At 42.3% G+C, this 19,448-nt stretch overlaps 1 protein-coding gene across 4 annotated transcripts in view; it reads right to left on the minus strand.

The window, feature by feature from the left end:
• PCDH15 (protocadherin related 15) overlaps positions 1-19,448 on the minus strand; it is a 358,337-nt gene that overhangs the window by 216,864 nt on the left and 122,025 nt on the right. For all 4 annotated transcript variants that reach the window (XM_068416522.1, XM_068416519.1, XM_068416520.1 and 1 more), the window contains 2 exons: positions 7,726-7,834; positions 679-791 (listed from right to left, as the gene is read on the minus strand). In XM_068416522.1, the coding sequence (XP_068272623.1) occupies positions 679-791; positions 7,726-7,834 (222 nt within the window). The remainder of the gene's footprint in view (positions 1-678; positions 792-7,725; positions 7,835-19,448) is intronic.

Raw genomic sequence — 19,448 nt, forward strand, 5'->3', positions numbered from 1 at the left:
CTCATCAATAGTGGGGTTTGAAAAGACCAACCCCACAGAAGTGGTTTATGTCTTTTCCCAGCAATAGGAGCTGAGCAAGATCAGCATTGGTTATGTTTCAGAAGCTTTCTTTTCCTTCAGTAGCAGAGCTCTGGAGTGAGCTTCCCTTTCTCTTGAATCAGCCCTGAACAAAACCAAAAAATATGAAAACCCACCAAACAAACAAACCAACCCACCCAAAACAAACAAACGAACAAAAAAACCCATGCAAAAATTGCTACAAGATGTGGAGACGATTTTTTGTCCTCCTTGCTCCCAATATTCAGTACTCAGACAATTATTTGTATTTATACGACTCTCTAGTGTGGGTTGTGAACTGGAGAAAATGTGAAACGCGAAACAAACGCATTCTCAGGACAACTGAGTTCATAAAAAACAAACGCACAAGTGGGTATTTAGTTTGTTCATACAATATCAATATAACATGAAATATCAGAACTCTACCCATGATTTATTCCCTTTCCAAAAATTCTTCACACCCTTCTTCCCCCAATTGTGCTCAATGATGCCCAACTGGCTAAAAAATAAAAGAGAAAAATGCAGGGAAGACAAGCAAACCCACCCCACTTTTTCTCTAGAGCTTTTTGTTACTAAGCAGTTTTCAAAAGCACATGGAAATATGAATTCAGCCAAAATTACCTTAATAACCAAGTCAAACTTCTGGTGTAAATCCCTATTGATTGGCTTTAGGAGTGTGAGTACAGCTGTTGTGAGATTCATATGGAAATACTCCGGATAATCCTCAGGAATACCTGTAAAAAAAGACATTGAGGTTTGAATTAATGCTGTTTCAGGAAGATTTAGTTAAACAATATATTTATTCTACTCATTAGTCAAAGGAACAAAAACTAATCCTGCTGTTATAAGGATAAAACATTGCATCATGTGTACACGGAGCTTAAGGATACCACTAACATTATGCATTTTATATTATTTTCTTACTCTCCCTAACCATGAAGATTCTTCTCAACTGGGAATCCCTACGTACTTGCTAACAACAGGAGGCCAAGCACACCTGCAGCTGGTGGAAATTCTGCTTCTCAGCTTCCAGGAGATATGTATAAATCTAATCAGATAAGAGGACATGTGGAGAAATGAGCTCTCACTGCAAATCATGGCATCGTTTTGGTTGGAAAGAACCTTTAAGATCATCGAGTCCAACCATTAACCCAGCACTGCCAAGCCCACCACTAAACCATGGCCCTCAGTGTCATCTTCCACTTGTATCCACCACATTCCTGAAACCCAACTTGCTAAACATACCACAGATTTTCTCTCTCCAGCTTTGAAGTACGTTTCCCCTGAAGTATTGCTGGACATACACTCATGCTAGTCACAAAGCAGAGAACACTACAAACTGGTTTTGGAGTGCACAAAGCAAATACACAATGAAGTGATGTGACAAAGAGGTTACCACTAAGTTCATGATAGCCACGTTATTGCGCACAGATGATGCCCTGATATTTGCAATTTAAAACGCACATTTTAAATACCTCAGTTCTTGTAGCCCTCTGTTGCACCTATGGGCAAGCTCTTTAATGCATTATTAAGAACATATACATAAGTAATAACAACAGATGTATTATTTTAGAAATCCTTCTTCAGGGAAGGAGCACCAGACAAAACCTCATCTGTGTCTAACAGCTTCCATTTATTGTCAGCAGTAAATATTTTCATGGCTGTGAGCTCCCAGGATACTCCAACCCAGTTAAAACAGAAGCAGTCAGAGCCTGAACACCTTTGTGAACCCATGGAGGGGTTGGAGAGAATGCAAAGGATGGAGACAGCCGTGACCTTGCTGTGCCTGGCCCCTAGGCTGGCCAGCGAGGCAGCTGCAGCCCAATAACTTTCCTGTGATACCGTGCTCAAGCCAAACGGCTCTAGCAGCATAACCCGACACAGGAGGAGGTAAGAATTAAGCTACGGTGATTTCGAGCCGTGTGATTCTCAGAGAAAGCACACAAAAAACTAGCAATGGTGGGGCATGAATTGCCAGGGCAGGATGATGCAATAAGCAGATGGGATACTGTTCAGCAACAGTCTCTCACCTGTCAGGGAACAGAGGCTACACCATTTCTTCCTAAAAGACAAAGGGATGTTCTCTCCTCGTTTGCATGGCAGAAAACTGAATCCACCTTCTCCAGCCTGTGTGGCTCATCCCAGTTTGGTTTAACTGTCTGACTTCCCCTGAGCCAGCCTGACTCTCAGCTGGGGAGATGCGAGAGCACAAATCTGACCAGAGCAGGGCTCCGAAAGCCAAAGTGTTTAGAAACCACGTGAACTCTGGCATCTCACAGCTTACCAGTCTTACTAAAAGTATCCGAAGAAACCAAAATACAGATTACAAGTCTAAGATCTCGACTGATTTTAGGTCTAGGAATAGGTCTGTGTAGCAGCTGAGAGGCAGAAAGCACTCCTGGCTGCTGCTAATAAATGCCCCAGTAAGTCCTCTGAGCTCCTGAGTTACGGTACCTTAAAGCAGCCATGAGAGCAGGACAAATATTGCCGTGCCAATGCAGTACAACAGGGCATAAGATTCAACACAAAAAAGACCATTTTCTGATAAATGATGCTATTATTTGTTCCCCTTTCAAGTGCAATGATTAGAAACTGCTTTTAGAAAGTCAGTAGCTATCCCAGGAGATCGATTACTGCCCAAACTCACATGCAATACTTTAATTTGCAGCTCATCAGATGACAACCAGTTGCTATACTGTGTGTATATTGTGCATATATATATATATTTTGTGTGTGTGTATATATTGTGTGTACATATATACACACACACTGTACATATTCTGCAAATATCTCTGTGTACATGTATGCCACACACCCAGAGAGCAGTAACAGGAAGAACCACTACGGATTATTTTTTCTATTACACCACCAACATAAATGCAGAGTTTCTAGCTCCAAGTCCTCCCTCCCCTTCCCCCTCTTTTTAATTTCAACTCCTAATTAACTGTTATAATTTTTTAAGAGCACTAGGCATCCAGCAGCAGCTCCAAGCTTTTGGCAGAAAACAGATTGCTGTAGTCTTAGGAGGCTGCACATCGCAAGGGCTGATGCTGAAGCTAAGAAAAATTAAGAAAGACTAAATGAAAAAGTAAAACCCAAGATGTTCCCTGAAGGAGAACAAATACATAGGGGAGGACGGAGATGGCTTAAGAGGCACAAAGTGATCTACAGCAGGGAAGATGAAGCTCGTATAGTGTAAGGATGCCAGGAAAGAATCCAAGAAAAAAAAAAAACAAATAGGTAAAGGAAGACAGCGAGGAGGATAACCAGGGAAGTAAATACTAGAGTAGAATAGAGCTGGACTGCCTGAATCCTACCTGATGATGCCTGCCCAGCTGCTGCCTACCACAGGAAGAGTCCAAACTCCAGGGATACCTTAGATTCCAAAAGTAAAGTTTTCCAAGAACAGAGATATCTGCTTCTGCACAAAATCATTTGTAATTTGACAGCGCAGCCCAACCCTCCGTCTAAACTGTTGCCTGATCTACTTCCAGAGAAGAGGAATGTCCTGCTGCAACTATGTGTCTTCAAAATGTGTCGTCTGCATATTACATACAAGTGCTACTGGCCCCGCAACTGTTCACACCACCCCTACGCTGCCAGTCTCTCACAAGTCCAGCCTGCAAGAAGATGTAATCCAGGAAAAGCAGAGAGGTCTAAAGCTCTATGCAGGAGTTCCGAGTCTCCTGCCTCCAGAAATTCACCTGGTCTGTGTGTTTGGAGAGCTCTAGGGTATCAAAAGGTGGTGGGCCAGCACGCACCAGTGGGTCCATAAGCACCCTTGAGAAAGGAGGACAGCACGTGAAGGGTGGCATGTGGTTTCTTTTGCACGTGGAGATGAGACTGCACCATCCACACCAAAAATGACCACTGAGTGCTCAGCACACCTCTGGTCACACTCGTTTCACCCAGGCAACAGAAGCAGCGAGCTGACAGCCCAGGAGGGAACATGATCTCTTCTACCCTGATGACCTAACAGCAGAGGGGAACGTCTACAAGGTGAAGAGCACTCTTAGGTTTGCTTTTCTTGGAGCCAGAGGAGGGCTTTTGTGGGGCACGTCGCCTGCCACGCAAATGCGTCGGGGATCTGGAAAGAAACCTGTGAAAACACTGTTGTGTTTTTTTGGCTTTTCATTTAAATATCAAACAAACAGAACACTTAATTGTTGAAAATTGGCAGCAGAAATCACAGAGACCGTGCCAGGGTCAAAAAATGAAGCTGATGATTTAAAGGAAAAACGTACTTTTCCCAAGAATCGGCGCCAGAGAAAAGCAAGCCTTAAAATTACTAATAAAAATAAGGGAAAACCTTCACACAGGGCTGAGCAGTAAATCCAAGAGCAGCACAGGGCTGTGATGCAGTTAGCGCTAAGGAAAAAAAATAGGGTGAGACTGCAGATGTGAGAAGGGGAGCTGGCTTCTACCCCCTTTTTATTGCACACACTCTACGTACAAAGGGAGGGGGCTTGCTTGTACCAGACACTATACGTGGGTCTATTGCACTGACTCAAATATATTAACACTCCTGAAAGTCAAGGATTGGACACATTTGTGCATGAAAAAAAAAATTTCAAACCATCACGTTTCCAAATGTAAAGATATCGGGCATTTTATAAGAAATGAAATATTACAGTATGGCCCCAGTTCAATCCTCTTCTCGGAAGTACTTCACTGTGCTTTGGAAGGTAGCTCTTTCATCAGGGACTTTAGCCAATACTTTAAATAGAAGACTACAATCCCAGTACTATGCTGCAACTAGTTCTCTGATCTTAGGATGACCCTCAAGAATCAAGGTCTCTTTAGCTTAGAGGAGACTGAGGGGTGACCTCATTAATGTTTATAAATATGTAAAGGGCAAGTGTCATGAGGATGAAGCCAGGCTCTTCTCAGTGACATCCACTGACAGGACAAGGGGCAATGGGTGCAAGCTGGAACACAGGAGGTTCCACATAAATATGAGGAAAAACTTCTTTACGGTGAGGGTGACCGAACACTGGCACAGGCTGCCCAGAGAGGGTGTGGAGTCTCCTTCTCTGGAGACATTCAAAACCCGCCTGGACGCGTTCCTGTGTGATATGGTCTAGGCAATCCTGCTCCGGCAGGGGGATTGGACTGGATGATCTTTCGAGGTCCCTTCCAATCCCTGACATTCTGTGATTCTGTGAATATTTAAGGCCTAACCTATCATTTCATCCGTACCAGTCCATAACTACTTGACTGAGTACACTCAGACATCTTGATATATCCCTTGAGAGGATCACACTCAGAGATCAGAATGACCAAGAAAGCAGAAAATAATGGGCTAGTAACATACTTGGGCTACTTCTTCATTTCTCAAGTGCCTCACCCTCAAGTTACTTTTGTCTTCAGCACTGCTATGCTCCCATGACTGTGTACCGAGACTTCCACACACATTTATCGTTACCTCATCGAGTGGGTTGAACTCCTTTTCAGGGGAACCTGTTGTTGTTGGAACTGGAAAGGTTCACTCATACCCTCCTCGTGGGAAAGATCACTAGGATTTGGCGAAAGCAGCACTGAGGCATTTCCCTGAACACTTTAGCAGCTAGTTAGCTTGCAAACATGACAGGCAGAGCGCTCTGTGGGCACTTAAGGATGAGGTTAGTAAGCCACACCAAGTAGAACTGAGTTATTGCTGCAGTGATGCCAGGCTTCATTAAAAGAAACATGTATTTACAGTAGATCCTAAAGACACTGAGAAAGATGCGCAGATTTCATAGATAACATCCACAGTACCCAAAGCATGTGCCAGGACTTGACTTGTACAGGTGTGCAGTGGAAGGAAGAAAGCAGGGTAAAAGCAGAACCAGATTAGAATGCAGTCAAATCAAATAAAATTCAAAATCATTCTCATATTTGGTAAGTAGCTTATTCTGTCATTCTATGGGCATAGTTCAGACCTTCCAGTGTTTAAAAAAAGATATATCCAGAGATATAAAGAAGCAGTACACTTAGATCTAAAGCAAGGGAAAAATCTGTACAATGAGAAATATCTGCAAGGCCTCTTCCCTGTGAAACTATTTAATATTTTCTGAGGTAAAGGCTAAATATAAATAGCACTGCATACTGGCAAAGATGAAGACAGACTTAAAATCTGTGGGGGAAAATAATAAAAAAAAAAATAAAAAAAAGAGAGCACCTTTCCATTGAAAAATCCCCAGACCCACCCAAATTGCTACAATACATCTTTCTGAATTATTTCTTCAAGGTCAAAACAGTCATTCAAACATTAAAAATATCACAGGTTAGTGACACACAACTTTAATAAGTTCATTCCTGAAGAACTTTACAGGAGTTCTTCTCCTGTATGTATATAAAGTTATGCAAAGAACTTTGAAAAAATCTAAATGTTGCATTAGAGCATAACTGTCAACAGCAGAATTTATAAATAAGCCAAGTCAATTTATAAATAAACTAAGTCAATTTTCAAGCATAAAACCACCTAGTAGATTTACTCTACAAGTACTTACACATTTCCCTACAAAACAGGTTTGCTGGAAGAGGACTAGTTGACAGCAAAGCATCCCTTGGTCTGCCAGATCTGAATCCAGCTACAGCCTGAAGGAATCTAGCTTGCTTCAAGGCTATCCAACCAAAACTTGCTTTCTTAGAGACTGCTGAGGTCTGCCATGCTGAGGTTGATCTGCCACGGCCATGTCCCTTGCCACGGTCTGGGTAGAGCCCTGGAAATGCCTCAAGACCAGTCTGTTGGCACCAAATGGATTCAGGCTCCTGCATTTTGCACACAGAGCTCAGGACTTGCACATTCAGTACAATGGTGCCTGTAGCGATTCATTTGTACCCTCTTGAGATGGCCCATAAAATGACAGACATACCAAGTTTAACACAGCAAACATGAAAAAGATGCGATGCCACAGAACACACAACTTCCAATTCCCACACTAGTCACGGGACACAGAAATTACCACAACATCAGCCTCTGTACTTTGGGAAGAGCAGGGCAGGTGGAGAACTGCAACTGCAAACCACTGCCTTGGGCCCTTCCATTATCAAATCATACAAGCTAAGCAACTGGAAACAAAGGCCAAACACAGAAAAACAGCAGGAAAAGAAATACACTGCAGAATACAAGGCATCCCCCCGACAAAGTGGGTATCTCTGAACTCCTCCTAGAATGGCATTCCTCTCTGGCCCGAAAACAGCACAGTCAACTAAACAAACACTAAATTCCAAGGGAAAGCATGCAAGCTCTCAGGCAGCAAAATAAAAGGTGGATGTGGTAAGACTCTAAGTTGCTCTGTGCCAGAAGACTTTTGGCAGGAAACCCACTCTAATTGCCTTTCTTTAGCATCTTTTATTGTGCCTTCACACCTGTGAATGGGAAATGCATTGCAGGATAGCTATGAGCACACACAAGGCTCCCTCCTTTTGCTTGTTCTGTTGCTCCATTGCCTAAACCAGACAATTCTGAATCTAATCTGAATAAATCACAATAAATAACGCAGCCATCTGAAATAAGCTTCTAAACTGCAATTAAACGTAAATAGGTAGGAACAACGATTTCAACCATCCCACTAACCACAATATGAATTTTTATTAGGTTTCTTCTCTCCCAGCCAGTCTTTCTCTGGCTGGTCATAGTTAAGTGACTGATTGTGAGTGATAGCAAGAGTAGCAGACACCAACCAACTAGGATGGAATAGAGGATGCCCGGTCGATCAGAAGGAGGCTGGATGTTGCGGTCCTGATCTATGGCTTGTATGGGTGGAGTGACACTGATGGGATTCACACGTGCCTGAAATGAAAAATCAGACAGATTGGAAACAGAAAAATTAGAAAGCCAGCAGGCAGTTCTTTAGGTTTAACACAAAAACATCTCACTGAAAAGGATATTTGCTGAAACTGCAGGAGACAAAGTACTCTTAGTTACAGCACATGTCCTTTTTGAAATCGAAATTAAGTAGGCAACGTACATATTTCTGCAATAATCTCCTTTCTTTTGGATACATTTTATACTATAATAGTACCTTTCAAGGAAAGGAAGCTCACAAATGTTCAAGCAAATGCTTGACTGTGCCTCTAGAAATAGTCCCTTGAATCAGACATTTCAGATACCATCACAGCAGTGAAATACAGCAAATGCTTTAAAAAGGAAATAAAAACTGATTTAATTTGATAATCATTAGGAGCCAGAGTGGCTGTGATACATGAATACAAGCCAAGGTACAGACATTTCAAGGACAGGTACATTTGAAAAGTTTGGATGGACACTGCAGTAATTCATACCATTATTCAGAAGTGATCTCGCATGCTGAACGTGGAAACAGAAAGCCAGAAAAAGCACTGGCAGGCTTTCATCTTGTTCAGTATTTGCATGCCCCTTTCATTACCTACCAACTTAACAGCATTCCTGTACCTGCTAATAGCATCCAGCCCTCGCTGTTGCGTTGAATATTTTCTCAAGTTTTCCTATGCCAATACCCTCCCCAGTGGTAACACCACAGCTGCCACTCCCAACTCTACAAGAATAGTTTCAGTAACCTTGGCTGCTAAATCAACTAGAAACGTAGCTACTCCATGCATATATGTGCATCAGTCTTTTCCCTCCCCTTCTTGGAACTTTCATTTCCATGGCCAAAATGTTTAATAACCTCTATGAAAAACCAGACGCCTTTTTTCCACGTACGACTAATCCTGGCAGCCTTTGCCTTGGAAAGCTCTAACGCTCCATGTTCTGCAAGAGGGAACTGGAAATTTAGCGTAGGAATAGGAACGAGACAAGTCCACACTTGGCCAAGTTTTGGCCCAGCCTTTCGAAATCCCCCTGCTGAGATTTGGAAGAAATCTGCAAGAGCTTTAGCGATGCCCATCAATAAACCTAGAGGGAAAAGAGGTAAGCCAGGAGAATAACAAAACAGGAATGGATGCAAGGCAGTTTGCAAGAGGGCAGAGTTATTACCCACCCCTTGTAATTTTGGATATGCAGCCACATGCTCATCTGCACTAACACAAGCCATTCTGCCCATGGCTTGCCCACCCAGAAGTCATTTCCTACAGGTTACTAAGGTCTGATGAGGCTTTTCCAGGCTCATGAGCTAGGGCGTGCAGCCACGCGTGGTCACACAGCTCTCGGCTTTGGGTGCAGAGCACCTGCCTACCAACACGGGACTGGTACCTCCTCACTCTGCCTCTCTGCTCACGGCTTTTTCCAGTCCCCAACGAGCACACGAGGTCCTTTGTCACACGCCTCTTTCCACTTTTGCCTCTTTGAAAAATTAAACTCTTAAAAGTGTAATGAGGAAGACGAGCTCAAAATAGGCATAAAGAAAGAAGATATATGTGACATATGTTTGAATTTTTAAAATGCTTTAAGACTGCATAAAAGTTACATGCTGAGAGATAAGATTATGCATAACACTGTCCAAGACTAAAATGCTATTTTTAAACTTACAGATCAATTGAAGCGCTCTGAGAGAAATCGACACAATAGTTAAAAATATACCCACAACAAAACCAGTCTCATTTGCTAAGGTTGGCTAAATCTTAAACTCACCACCCCAATATCGCAGGCCAAACTGAAACATCCAAGTCTATGCTAGAGTAACAGCAATGGGTGTAGCCTTCTCAATGAGGAGCTCTCAGCTGCACCCAACGGCCTAAACTAGACTAAAATAATAACTGTTGGATATATAACTGTCTCTGTTTAGCCCGCACCCAGGGCTAAACAATAAGCAGTTGTTCTCTCACCCAATCTCCCCTCCCCAGTAAAGAAAGGGAATTGGGAAAAGGAGGGAGACTCCTGGGCTGAAATTTAAACACATTTAATAAAATAAGAAAACTGATATTGATACTAGTATAAAAGACACAAAATCATACTTAGCCCATATAGTGGTGGCAAGTCCCTCGAGGGATGGTAACCGTTGAGGAGAGAGGAGAAGGAGAAAGAGGGAGAGGAGAGCAGAGCAAAGAGTCCACCCATTCCCCAAAACCTTTCCAATTTATAGTGCCCCTGAGGTTAATGTTACAGAGCACACCTGTGGGCCAGCCTGGGGCAGCTGCCCTGGGTTTAGCTGCTGATGGCCCTGATCACCAGCCCACAGCTGGGCACACACTGAACCAACATGGAACAGAAAAGGGAGTCTATAATTTTATCCCTACAAAACCAGGACAATAACTCAGACAGCAAGGACATGCGCTTTATGTTCCAATTCAAGGAGAAGCTCGAGAGCAGCATTTAGAAAACCTGCATTTGAAATGAAACAGGTTCTGCTTGAATGATAGATATTTTATCCCATGCTGTCACCTTTACACTGACTCCTCACAACCAAAGCAATCAACTGAACAGCAGCAAGTTTCTAAGAAAACCAAGACATTTACTTCTTACACAGAAGTATAAGAAAACTAAGAATAAAAGGTGGAATAAAAAATTAATAGATTTCATCCAAGTTGTTTTTCTAAGTACTGTATATACCCCAAAACATAAAACAGAAGATATCATGCAATAAGAGAAGTAGCAATCCACCAAAATGTTCAGGAATAATTTAAAGCTCTTTTGAATTAAATAGGCTCGTGTGCCTTGAAGCAAAGCTAAAGGTACTTTCACATTGTTTTAATAATCTCTAGATAATCTAAGTATCTTTTTCATTTAAATTAGAACTATGAAAACATAACGGCATAGAAGCAGCCATTAAGTATGTTAATGAATGTGTAAAACCACATGTAGGATCGCTTCACAAGGTGTACATATTCTTTTTATGAAAAATAATTATTTAAAAAATTTGTAGTCAAAACATGCTCTGATCAATAGCAGTAATAACTATGATTATTACACGGGGATACTTCTTTCTTTCCCAAGCACTTTACAATGTAAAAGGTACGAACATCCCCCAGGTCCCACTGATGGGGTCTGTGACAGCCACTATTGTGTACTAGATTCAACATCTGTGGAAAAGAGAAAAAAACAAACACCAAAAGCCTATCACTGTCCTTCTCGGCCTCAAAAGAGAGCTCCATAAAAACATGGAAGCTCATTAAAAGGAAAAGAAAACAGATTAATGAGGGAGTGAAATGTCTGCAGGGGCCCACAACTGCTTAAGGACACTCAGTTGAAGGCAAAGAAAAAGCACAAGGGGTTTTATTGAGACAGGTTGAGAAAGGGCACGACAAGTCAGCACAGCTACAGGGTAGGTTACTCAGAACAGATTGATGGCCTTCAAAAACCAGCCACTTCTCCAAGAACATAAAAGGGTTCACAAGCTCTAGCAGAAGCAGGTGATGAAAAAACAAACAAACAAGGAGATCCTGTCAGTTCTAGGGTAAAATATGCAGTAGTTTGTTTGTTTTTTTCCTCATTAGGGAAGAGGTCTCTCAGTTATTGGTTTTGGTATTAAGAGACTTCCAGGTGCTTCAATGAAGCAGAATACACAATCAGGCAGGCAAAAAAAAAAAAAGAACCGAAGCCCAACTTGCAAATGTTCTCACAAATATTAATAAATTTTAAAAAATAAACCCTTCTTCAAACAGAACTGTGACAGGAAGCCTGCCAGGGAGTGTGCAGGGCCAGGAGATGATCAAGGGAACAAAAAAAAAAAAAATCTCAGAGAGAATAAGGTAGTAGCAGAAAACCTAAATTTTTTTCCTCCTTTTGTGTTCACCATGAAAGGACTCGGATGAGTCCCCATGGCAGCACCTTCTCTGTGTGGGATGCCTTGCAGGTCCCCCCAAAAATCATAATATTCACAGAATCACAGAATCAACCAGGTTGGAAGAGCCCTCTGGGATCACCGAGTCCAACCGTTGCCCTGACACCACCACGTCAACTAGATCATGGCACTAAGTGCCATGTCCAGTCTTTTCTTAAACCCCTCCAGAGATGGTGACTCCACCACCTCCCTGGGCAGCCCCTTCCAATGGCTAATGACCCTTGCTGAGAAGAAATGCTTCCTAACGTCCAACCTGAACCTCCCCTGGCCAAGCTTGAGGCTGTGTCCTCTTGTCCTATCGCTAGTTGCCTGGGAGAAGAGGCTGAGAATGTCAGAGACATTATGCACTGAACAAGCCAAATGAAGAGTAACATGAGGCCAAGAGCAGATGGGTTTCTAAAGGAAGGGAACAGTGAATCATACAAACTCGCTGTGCTATGTCATCTCCTGCTTAAATGTGCTTTGGTACCTGAGGAACAGCAGATACCAAATGTAACACAATTAAAATTAAAAAATAACACAATTAAAAGGGTCTCAGGGTGACCCAGGGGAATACCAACATGAAGCCTGAGGCTTGTACCAGGAAAAATTAGCAGACGATATAACAACACTCTGAGCAAACACATAAATAAATACAATACACCAGGGAAAGTCTGGGTTTCTGCCCAGGGAAATCCAGCCTCTCTGACGTACTGTGGTTCCCTGCAGGAACCCCCAGCACAGGTACACTACAGAACCGTTCCATACAGCGCATGTGTGACAAGCTCCCTCACAAAATACTCTTATGAAACTTTGGACAACAGAAAATGAGCAAAGACCTGTGTAACCAGGAACAGTCGGGTTAAGAGACATGAGGCAGAGCAGGAGTAAGCTTTCGGTTCCCACAGGGAGAGAGAACCCACAGGGATGTGTGTTAGTACCAGAGCTGCTCAGCTCACTCCTCAATGACCTCAGAAACACGGGGGAGAACTCAATACGAATAACTACAGATTACACTGAATTATTCAGAGTAGAGAGTAGGAGGGTCACTTGCCAAAGACTGCAGTTTTAAGCACTGAAGGCCACATACTTCATGAATTACCTCAAGTTTTTTCACATTTTCCTTTTACATACTCAGTTGTTTTATGAAAAATCACCAACCAAAACTCTCAGAGAAATCTTCTCAGCTCTGTTTGGGAAGGCAATGAGTCAAAATGATCCTCCTTTTCAATGAAGGCAAACAAGACTTGACTGCTTAGGGGCTATGAGGACAGAGCACTGGCAATCTTGCCCTCAGCTCTTTTCAATAGGAAGATCTCTCGTAATTCATGATGAAATGATCAGTGCATAATAAAATAGTTATTCATAAATGTCATAAAAGAGTGCCATTCGCCTCCCCAGTCACCAAACGATACACACTTCAAAAAGCAGCAGCATCGAGTTCCTGTTATGGGAAAGATGGAAGAGACGACTGGAAATGAGCTGAAGTTACTATTATAACATTGAAAGGGCTAGAAAAGAAAAATACCCCAAGAGCAAATATTCATTCAAATGCTTTCTCTTAATGCATTTAGTGTAGCTGGAAAGTGCTTACATTAATTCACCACGCTCTTTGTATGTCTCACACTTTGACCTGTGTGGTTAGCCAAAATTTGGCTGCAAATTGTTTCTGTTTAGAAGAGAAACCGATAATGGAGCCAGGTCTGTTTTGAACAATCCTGTTTATTCAGTAGAAAGGCAAAAGCCACGTTTCCCTGGAGAGGAGAGAAAGTGAGCTTCCAGACACAATACTCCTGCTTACATTTTTGAACATACTTCAACCACAAAACCTCTTTTTGCTTTTATTCAGGACCTACCACACCACCACATCTGAGCCTGCCTCTGATGTCTCCCTCTCCACCTGCTTTTTTGGCATCCCCACCTTCTTAACGCAGTGAACCTCTTTCAGCTGTTACCTCTGTCTCAAATGGTGACACGTGACTAGAATACAGATGTCTAAGTGGGATAATAACACGATAATATGATAATAATAAAATAATGACTGGCAGAAATTTCTCTATTTTTTTTTTCTTACCTGAAAAATACATTGAATAATCTAAAGCAAAAGGCCTTTAAACCAGCACATCGCTGACTAGTCCCAAAACTTACAAATTAAGCCATAACCTCTGCTTGCATTTGTGCAAGAGTGTTTTAGGCTCCTACTAAGGACAGTGAGGAAAAGGAACAACTGATTTTTTATTTTATTTATTAACATGGAGCTTAATAAATTTAGAACTACGGCTGCATTCAAAAATCCAAACAGGATCTCTAGGTATCTGCATATTGTTGTCAACATCACATGGTTAATAAAATATAGAACAGTTAAAAGGGAATTTACAACTGAGGTGCAGAATATGCATTTTGTACTTTCAAGCATAATAAAAGTGACTTTTTAAAAGAGTTACATATTTTCTAAAGATTTTGTATGTTATTTTATTTAAAACATTTTCATGTGTCCACGAATGCCAGACTTTCAATAGAAGGATATGTACAATGTCATATGCTTTAAATGCAATAACTTAATTATTTGATTAAAAACTGAAATGAGGTTTTTGTCTTCTTTTATGGACACTTTTGATTGACTGTTCAAATGACTCCACTGCCTCCTCCTCCTCCCTTAGTCAAAACTCCCCTCACCATCCTCCACCCCTGAGATTTTTCTCATCCATTTTTGAGGGGTAAAACTTTGCTTCTCAGCACTGCACGAAGCCTTTGGAAGACAGCAGCTTAGACCTTACATCTCTGGGAAAATACTGCTAATGGTTTAAAACCAGCACGTTGCCAGAAAGCCCAGGGGGTCATTTTTGCTAAATAATGATTAATAAGCAAGAGAAGAGCAACTTCAGGGAACTCACAGAATCACAGAATCAACCAGGTTGGAAGAGCCCTCTGGGATCACTGAGTCCAACCATTGCCCTGACACCACCATGGCAACTAGACCATGGCACTAAGTGCCATGTCCAGGCTTTTCTTAAACCCCTCCAGAGATGGTGACTCCACCACCTCCCTGGGCAGCCCCTTCCAATGGCTAATGACCCTTGCTGAGAAGAAATGCTTCCTGATGTCCAACCTGAACCTCCCCTGGCGAAGCTTGAGGCTGTGTCCTCTTGTCCTAGCGCTAGTTGCCTGGGAGAAAAGGCCGACTCCCACTCCACTACAACCTCCCTTCACGTAGTTGTAGACTGCAATAAGGTCACCTCTGAGCCTCCTCTTCTCCAGGCTAAACACCCCCAGCTCCCTCAGCCGTTCCTCATAGGTCAGACCCTCCAGACCCTTCCCCAGCTTGGTCGCCCTCCTCTGCACTCGCTCCAACACCTCAACATCTCTTTTGAAGTGCGGGGCCCAGAACTGGACACAGGATTCAAGGTGCGGCCTCACCAGTGCCAAGTACAGAGGGACGATCACTTCCCCAGACCGGCTGGCCACACTATTCCTAATAGAGGCCAGGACTCACGTACCTTTCCAACAGAAATGCTTTCCTTTATGTTCACTTGGGGCTCATCTTCCTGATTTCTCAAGCCATGCAGGTCAGAAATACTCAAAGTTAATGGCATAAAAACCAGTTCCATCGCTTAGGAGTGAGAGCTGAACTTAATGCTGCATATCTCTGGTTTTACCCAGACACCTCCCCAGAATACAGCAACTTCATGCATTACTAAATAGTAGCTCTTAAGTGATTTAAAACCTCTTAGGTCAATAACTCAGTTCTTCCTCCATCTAACACTGTTCTCTCCATATTGTCTGTTACTAAATAACTACAAGTCAGAGTCACCAATGCCAGAACCTAATTAAACAACAATTTAGGACTTCAAACTAGCTACCCACGCTGTACCACATACAGCACTATGCTGAATTCAGGTTGCCATAGGCTTGTTTGAGGCACTGATTCCATCAAGCATTAAATGAGAAAAGAAAAAAGCACTGATTGGTATTTGCTACGAATTACAAGTTTAGAGTTTTTATTTTTTTAAAAGGACCATAATAATTGTTTCACAGCTGATGCTGAGGATAGTTCTGCTTTAAAAAAAAATTTCTCTCTTTTCCATGGTCTACCTGAAATGCAAAGCTAAATTGTATCTATTTATGGAGAACTTCTTCCTCTATTGAAGATAAGAAGGAAACCAGAGGAACTGGCACACTTTTAGAGTTAGAATAACAACACGATTTTCTGCACAGAGCTGGTTGTTTTGTGGGTTTTTGTGGTGGTGGTTTTTTTTTAATTGCTTATTACCACAAAGATGATTGTGTTCTAGGAAACTGAGACACAGCTAACCTTACTGACCTAGAACAGCGTCTGTTTTTGAGCAGGTAATCTATTAATAAGAACCGTCTTTTACATGACTGAAGACAACAGACCACGAACCAGCCCTAGAGTCACAAACTGGAGTGATTCTGCTTTGATGATTCACAACCACTTCAGCTCCCACCTGCCTGCCCTGAGATGCTCCTGGGAGTCAGCGGTCAGGGCCACTACACAGGCAGCAGCAAACATTACCAACTGCTGTAAAAGATAAAAGCACATGAGAAGGAAGAGTTCCCAAACTTGGGTTTAGATCCACCAAGGAGAGTTTCCCACCCACAGTGCTCCTACGTCCATTAGCCTGCAAGAAATCCACTAGCAGAAAGGACAAAATCTACATCTTTGGAATGTATTAGCGTACTCAAACACGGTGAGGCATTTTCTACCCACTAATTCACATGGAAAACTAAGTTATTAAGACATACACAAAGACTGCTAAAAAATAAAAAAAAAAAAGGGAGGAAGATCATGAAAATGTGCATTACTCCAAGCTGACCCAAATCGCAGTGCCTTGAGCAACAATCCACCAGAGAAAGGAGTGTTTGCTTGCAGTAATATTTCGATCTGCCAGCGTGTGGTGGCATTTCTTTGGCAGACACACAGTTAACTGACCCTTAGCCAATATAAGCAGTGCTAACATGGCTGTGAAAACCTGTCCTAAATCACAGTCCTACCAAATATATTGATATTCTTGTAAAACGATTTCCTAACTCATAGTAAACCCCATGTTATGTATTTGATTCTCCTAGGATCAATAAGGCACTCACACACACGTACGGTCTGTTCCACGGAGGTGTGCAGGACGCTTATAAGATGACCAATGCTGAACAGTTAAGCATTTTCTGTAAGGAGTTCAATAAATTGTCTAATACTGGAAAGTCTGAAATGTCTCCACAGGCATTTTTCTCTGAGAACATAAGAACATATATTCAACTGTAAAAAGAGCATATCTAATTCCTAAATGTATTATTCTAATTTATTCAGATTCAGCAGATTATAATTTTCAATAATTGGGGGGAGTAAGAAAGATACTTTTTCCTACGATGGCACATAAGTATTTTGATCTGCATCAGCTCAACTGACAGTGTTGCAACAGAGATTGCTTCCAACACTAGACTGATGACATTATGTCACTCAATGCCAGCAACCCCTGCTTCCCTGCTGCCTCTTCCAGATGATCAATCCCCCCCGACACCTTGTGCTGCCTTCCTGTCAAGTGCCATGCACTGACACCCCAAGGAACACCAGCATTTTTATTGACTGGTAGCACCAAGTACAGCTCAACTACAAAAATCGAGGCCAGAGATTCGTGTACTCAAGAACTCCCCTCTTTCCCCAAGCTGTGGGCCTGAAAGTCATCCAGATTTCTAGCCAAGGACACGTGAAACTAAATTCTGCACCGATTAATTGGCTCAATAATTTTCAAGGAAATAAAACCAGAGTTCCCTGCTCCTCTGTTGTCAGGTTAAAATGAATAAAAAGTTTGGCAAACTGGATTAAATCATGGAAACACACAGGCTATTTCTTGTGTTAGACAATTTGTACCCTCTACTGCCTTGAACAAAACCAAGGAAGATGCACGCAGTGCTTTGCAACATCCGAACTGTATGAACACACACATGCAGCATTCTCCTCTTTCCCCACGTTTTTGTGTGTACCATGTTATTTTCTAGGAAGCACTGAGAACTGTAGAGTGTTTCAGAATGATAACTTTTCTGACACCACAAAATATTCCAAAAGAAAGCAGTGCATTGCATGTAACCATCAGTTTTTCTTGGGCTTCTCTGATAGCGTAAAGCAATAAAGATACATGTGTTTTATCCCAACAGGGTGCTCAATATTAGCACAATTAGTTAACACAAGACACTTCATTCTAGCATTTTAAACCCTGAAAAGTATTATTTTTTCAGCTTTAAAATCATAGAAACATAGAATGGTTTGGGTTGGAAGGGACCTTAAAGCTCATCCAGTTCCAACCCCCCTGCCACAGGCAGGGACACCTTCCACCAGACCAGGTTGCTCCAAGCCCCATCCAGCCTGGCCTTGAACCCTGCCAGGGAGGGGGCAGCCACAGCTTCTCTGGGCAACCTGGGCCAGTTCGGAAGCTGTAACTGTGCCCAATGGACTCCAAATAAAGCTTAGGGGCCTTCAACACACATCACACTCATAGCTTAGCTGATAAATTTACCAACCAATACAGCAGAACACTCATCTCTACGCAAACAAGGGTGAGAAGCTTTTTGCTGGATAGCAAATGTTAGCAAAGCCACATACATCACCCCGTGCTGACATCCAGAACCCCTTCAAAGGGAGCCCTACAATATTAAACCAACAAAGCTTTTGATGAATTAATGAATCATTATGGTTACACTGGTTCCCCTTGTGCTTTCCTGAGAAACACGTGAGGTTAGAATCCAAGCTGTAAATGGGAAAGTAGCTAAGTTACAGCCAAGCCGTGCAGAAATGCGCACACCGTTGCCAACACACAGCACTAAAACAGCAGGAAGAATTGCAAAACCCTTCCAACATCGTTTCTTGCTGCTGCTTCAGACGCTTTGCCAGTACAAGGGCTGTGACAGAACACTAATGAACACAAATCCATCATAACGTACGTACTTGCATGTCAGTAAAATGCAGAAAATATTTCAGTAGAGTTATCCAACCACAAGTGAAGCACATCCAAAAAGCAAGAGACACCCTAGAAAAGGATATTCAGCTGAAGATACTACCAAAACCTTGTCATTACTCACATTATGTCACACCAAACCTCCTATTTGCAGGATCTCACCATTCTCCCTTTCTTCTTGCCTTCGTATTGATAGCTACAAGTGCCTACAGACGCTCCCTTCGATCAGGGAGCAGACACAGAGAGAGGCAGTGCCTGTGGGAGAGGAATTCCCTGTGCTACTCTTTGAGGGCTAACGTGATGCAAAGATGTACAGGAACACAGGTGGAACGGGATTTTTCTGACCCTCCTCACACAATTTTTGGACTAATATCTCAACTGAAAGCCAATACAAAGAGAGAGGAAGAAAACCCCAAGCACAGATTTAAAATACACTGTGAAGCTGAAAGAGAACGGAGAATAAATCCTCCGCATAAAATTGTTCTGATCAAACTGTCACAGGAGCTAACCAGGTTTATATTGCAACAATTCTGTGCCTCAGAAACTGCTTCCCAAGAAAGTGCAACCTGAGGAAACCAACCCTATCAAAATCTACGTTGCTCAACCCTAGAGATTTGCAGCCAATTCAATTAATTGATGCTTCTTACTTGTTTGCAACATTGTATGTACATCTGAAAGTTCACACTCTGTTAAAATAATACTTCTTGCCACCAGATGATGGTGCAGAGTCCAACCAGACTGTGAAAAATGGCCACACTTGATA

The sequence above is a fragment of the Nyctibius grandis genome, chromosome 20 (genome assembly GCF_013368605.1).
Source record: "Nyctibius grandis isolate bNycGra1 chromosome 20, bNycGra1.pri, whole genome shotgun sequence".
Lineage (NCBI taxonomy): Eukaryota > Metazoa > Chordata > Aves > Nyctibiiformes > Nyctibiidae > Nyctibius > Nyctibius grandis.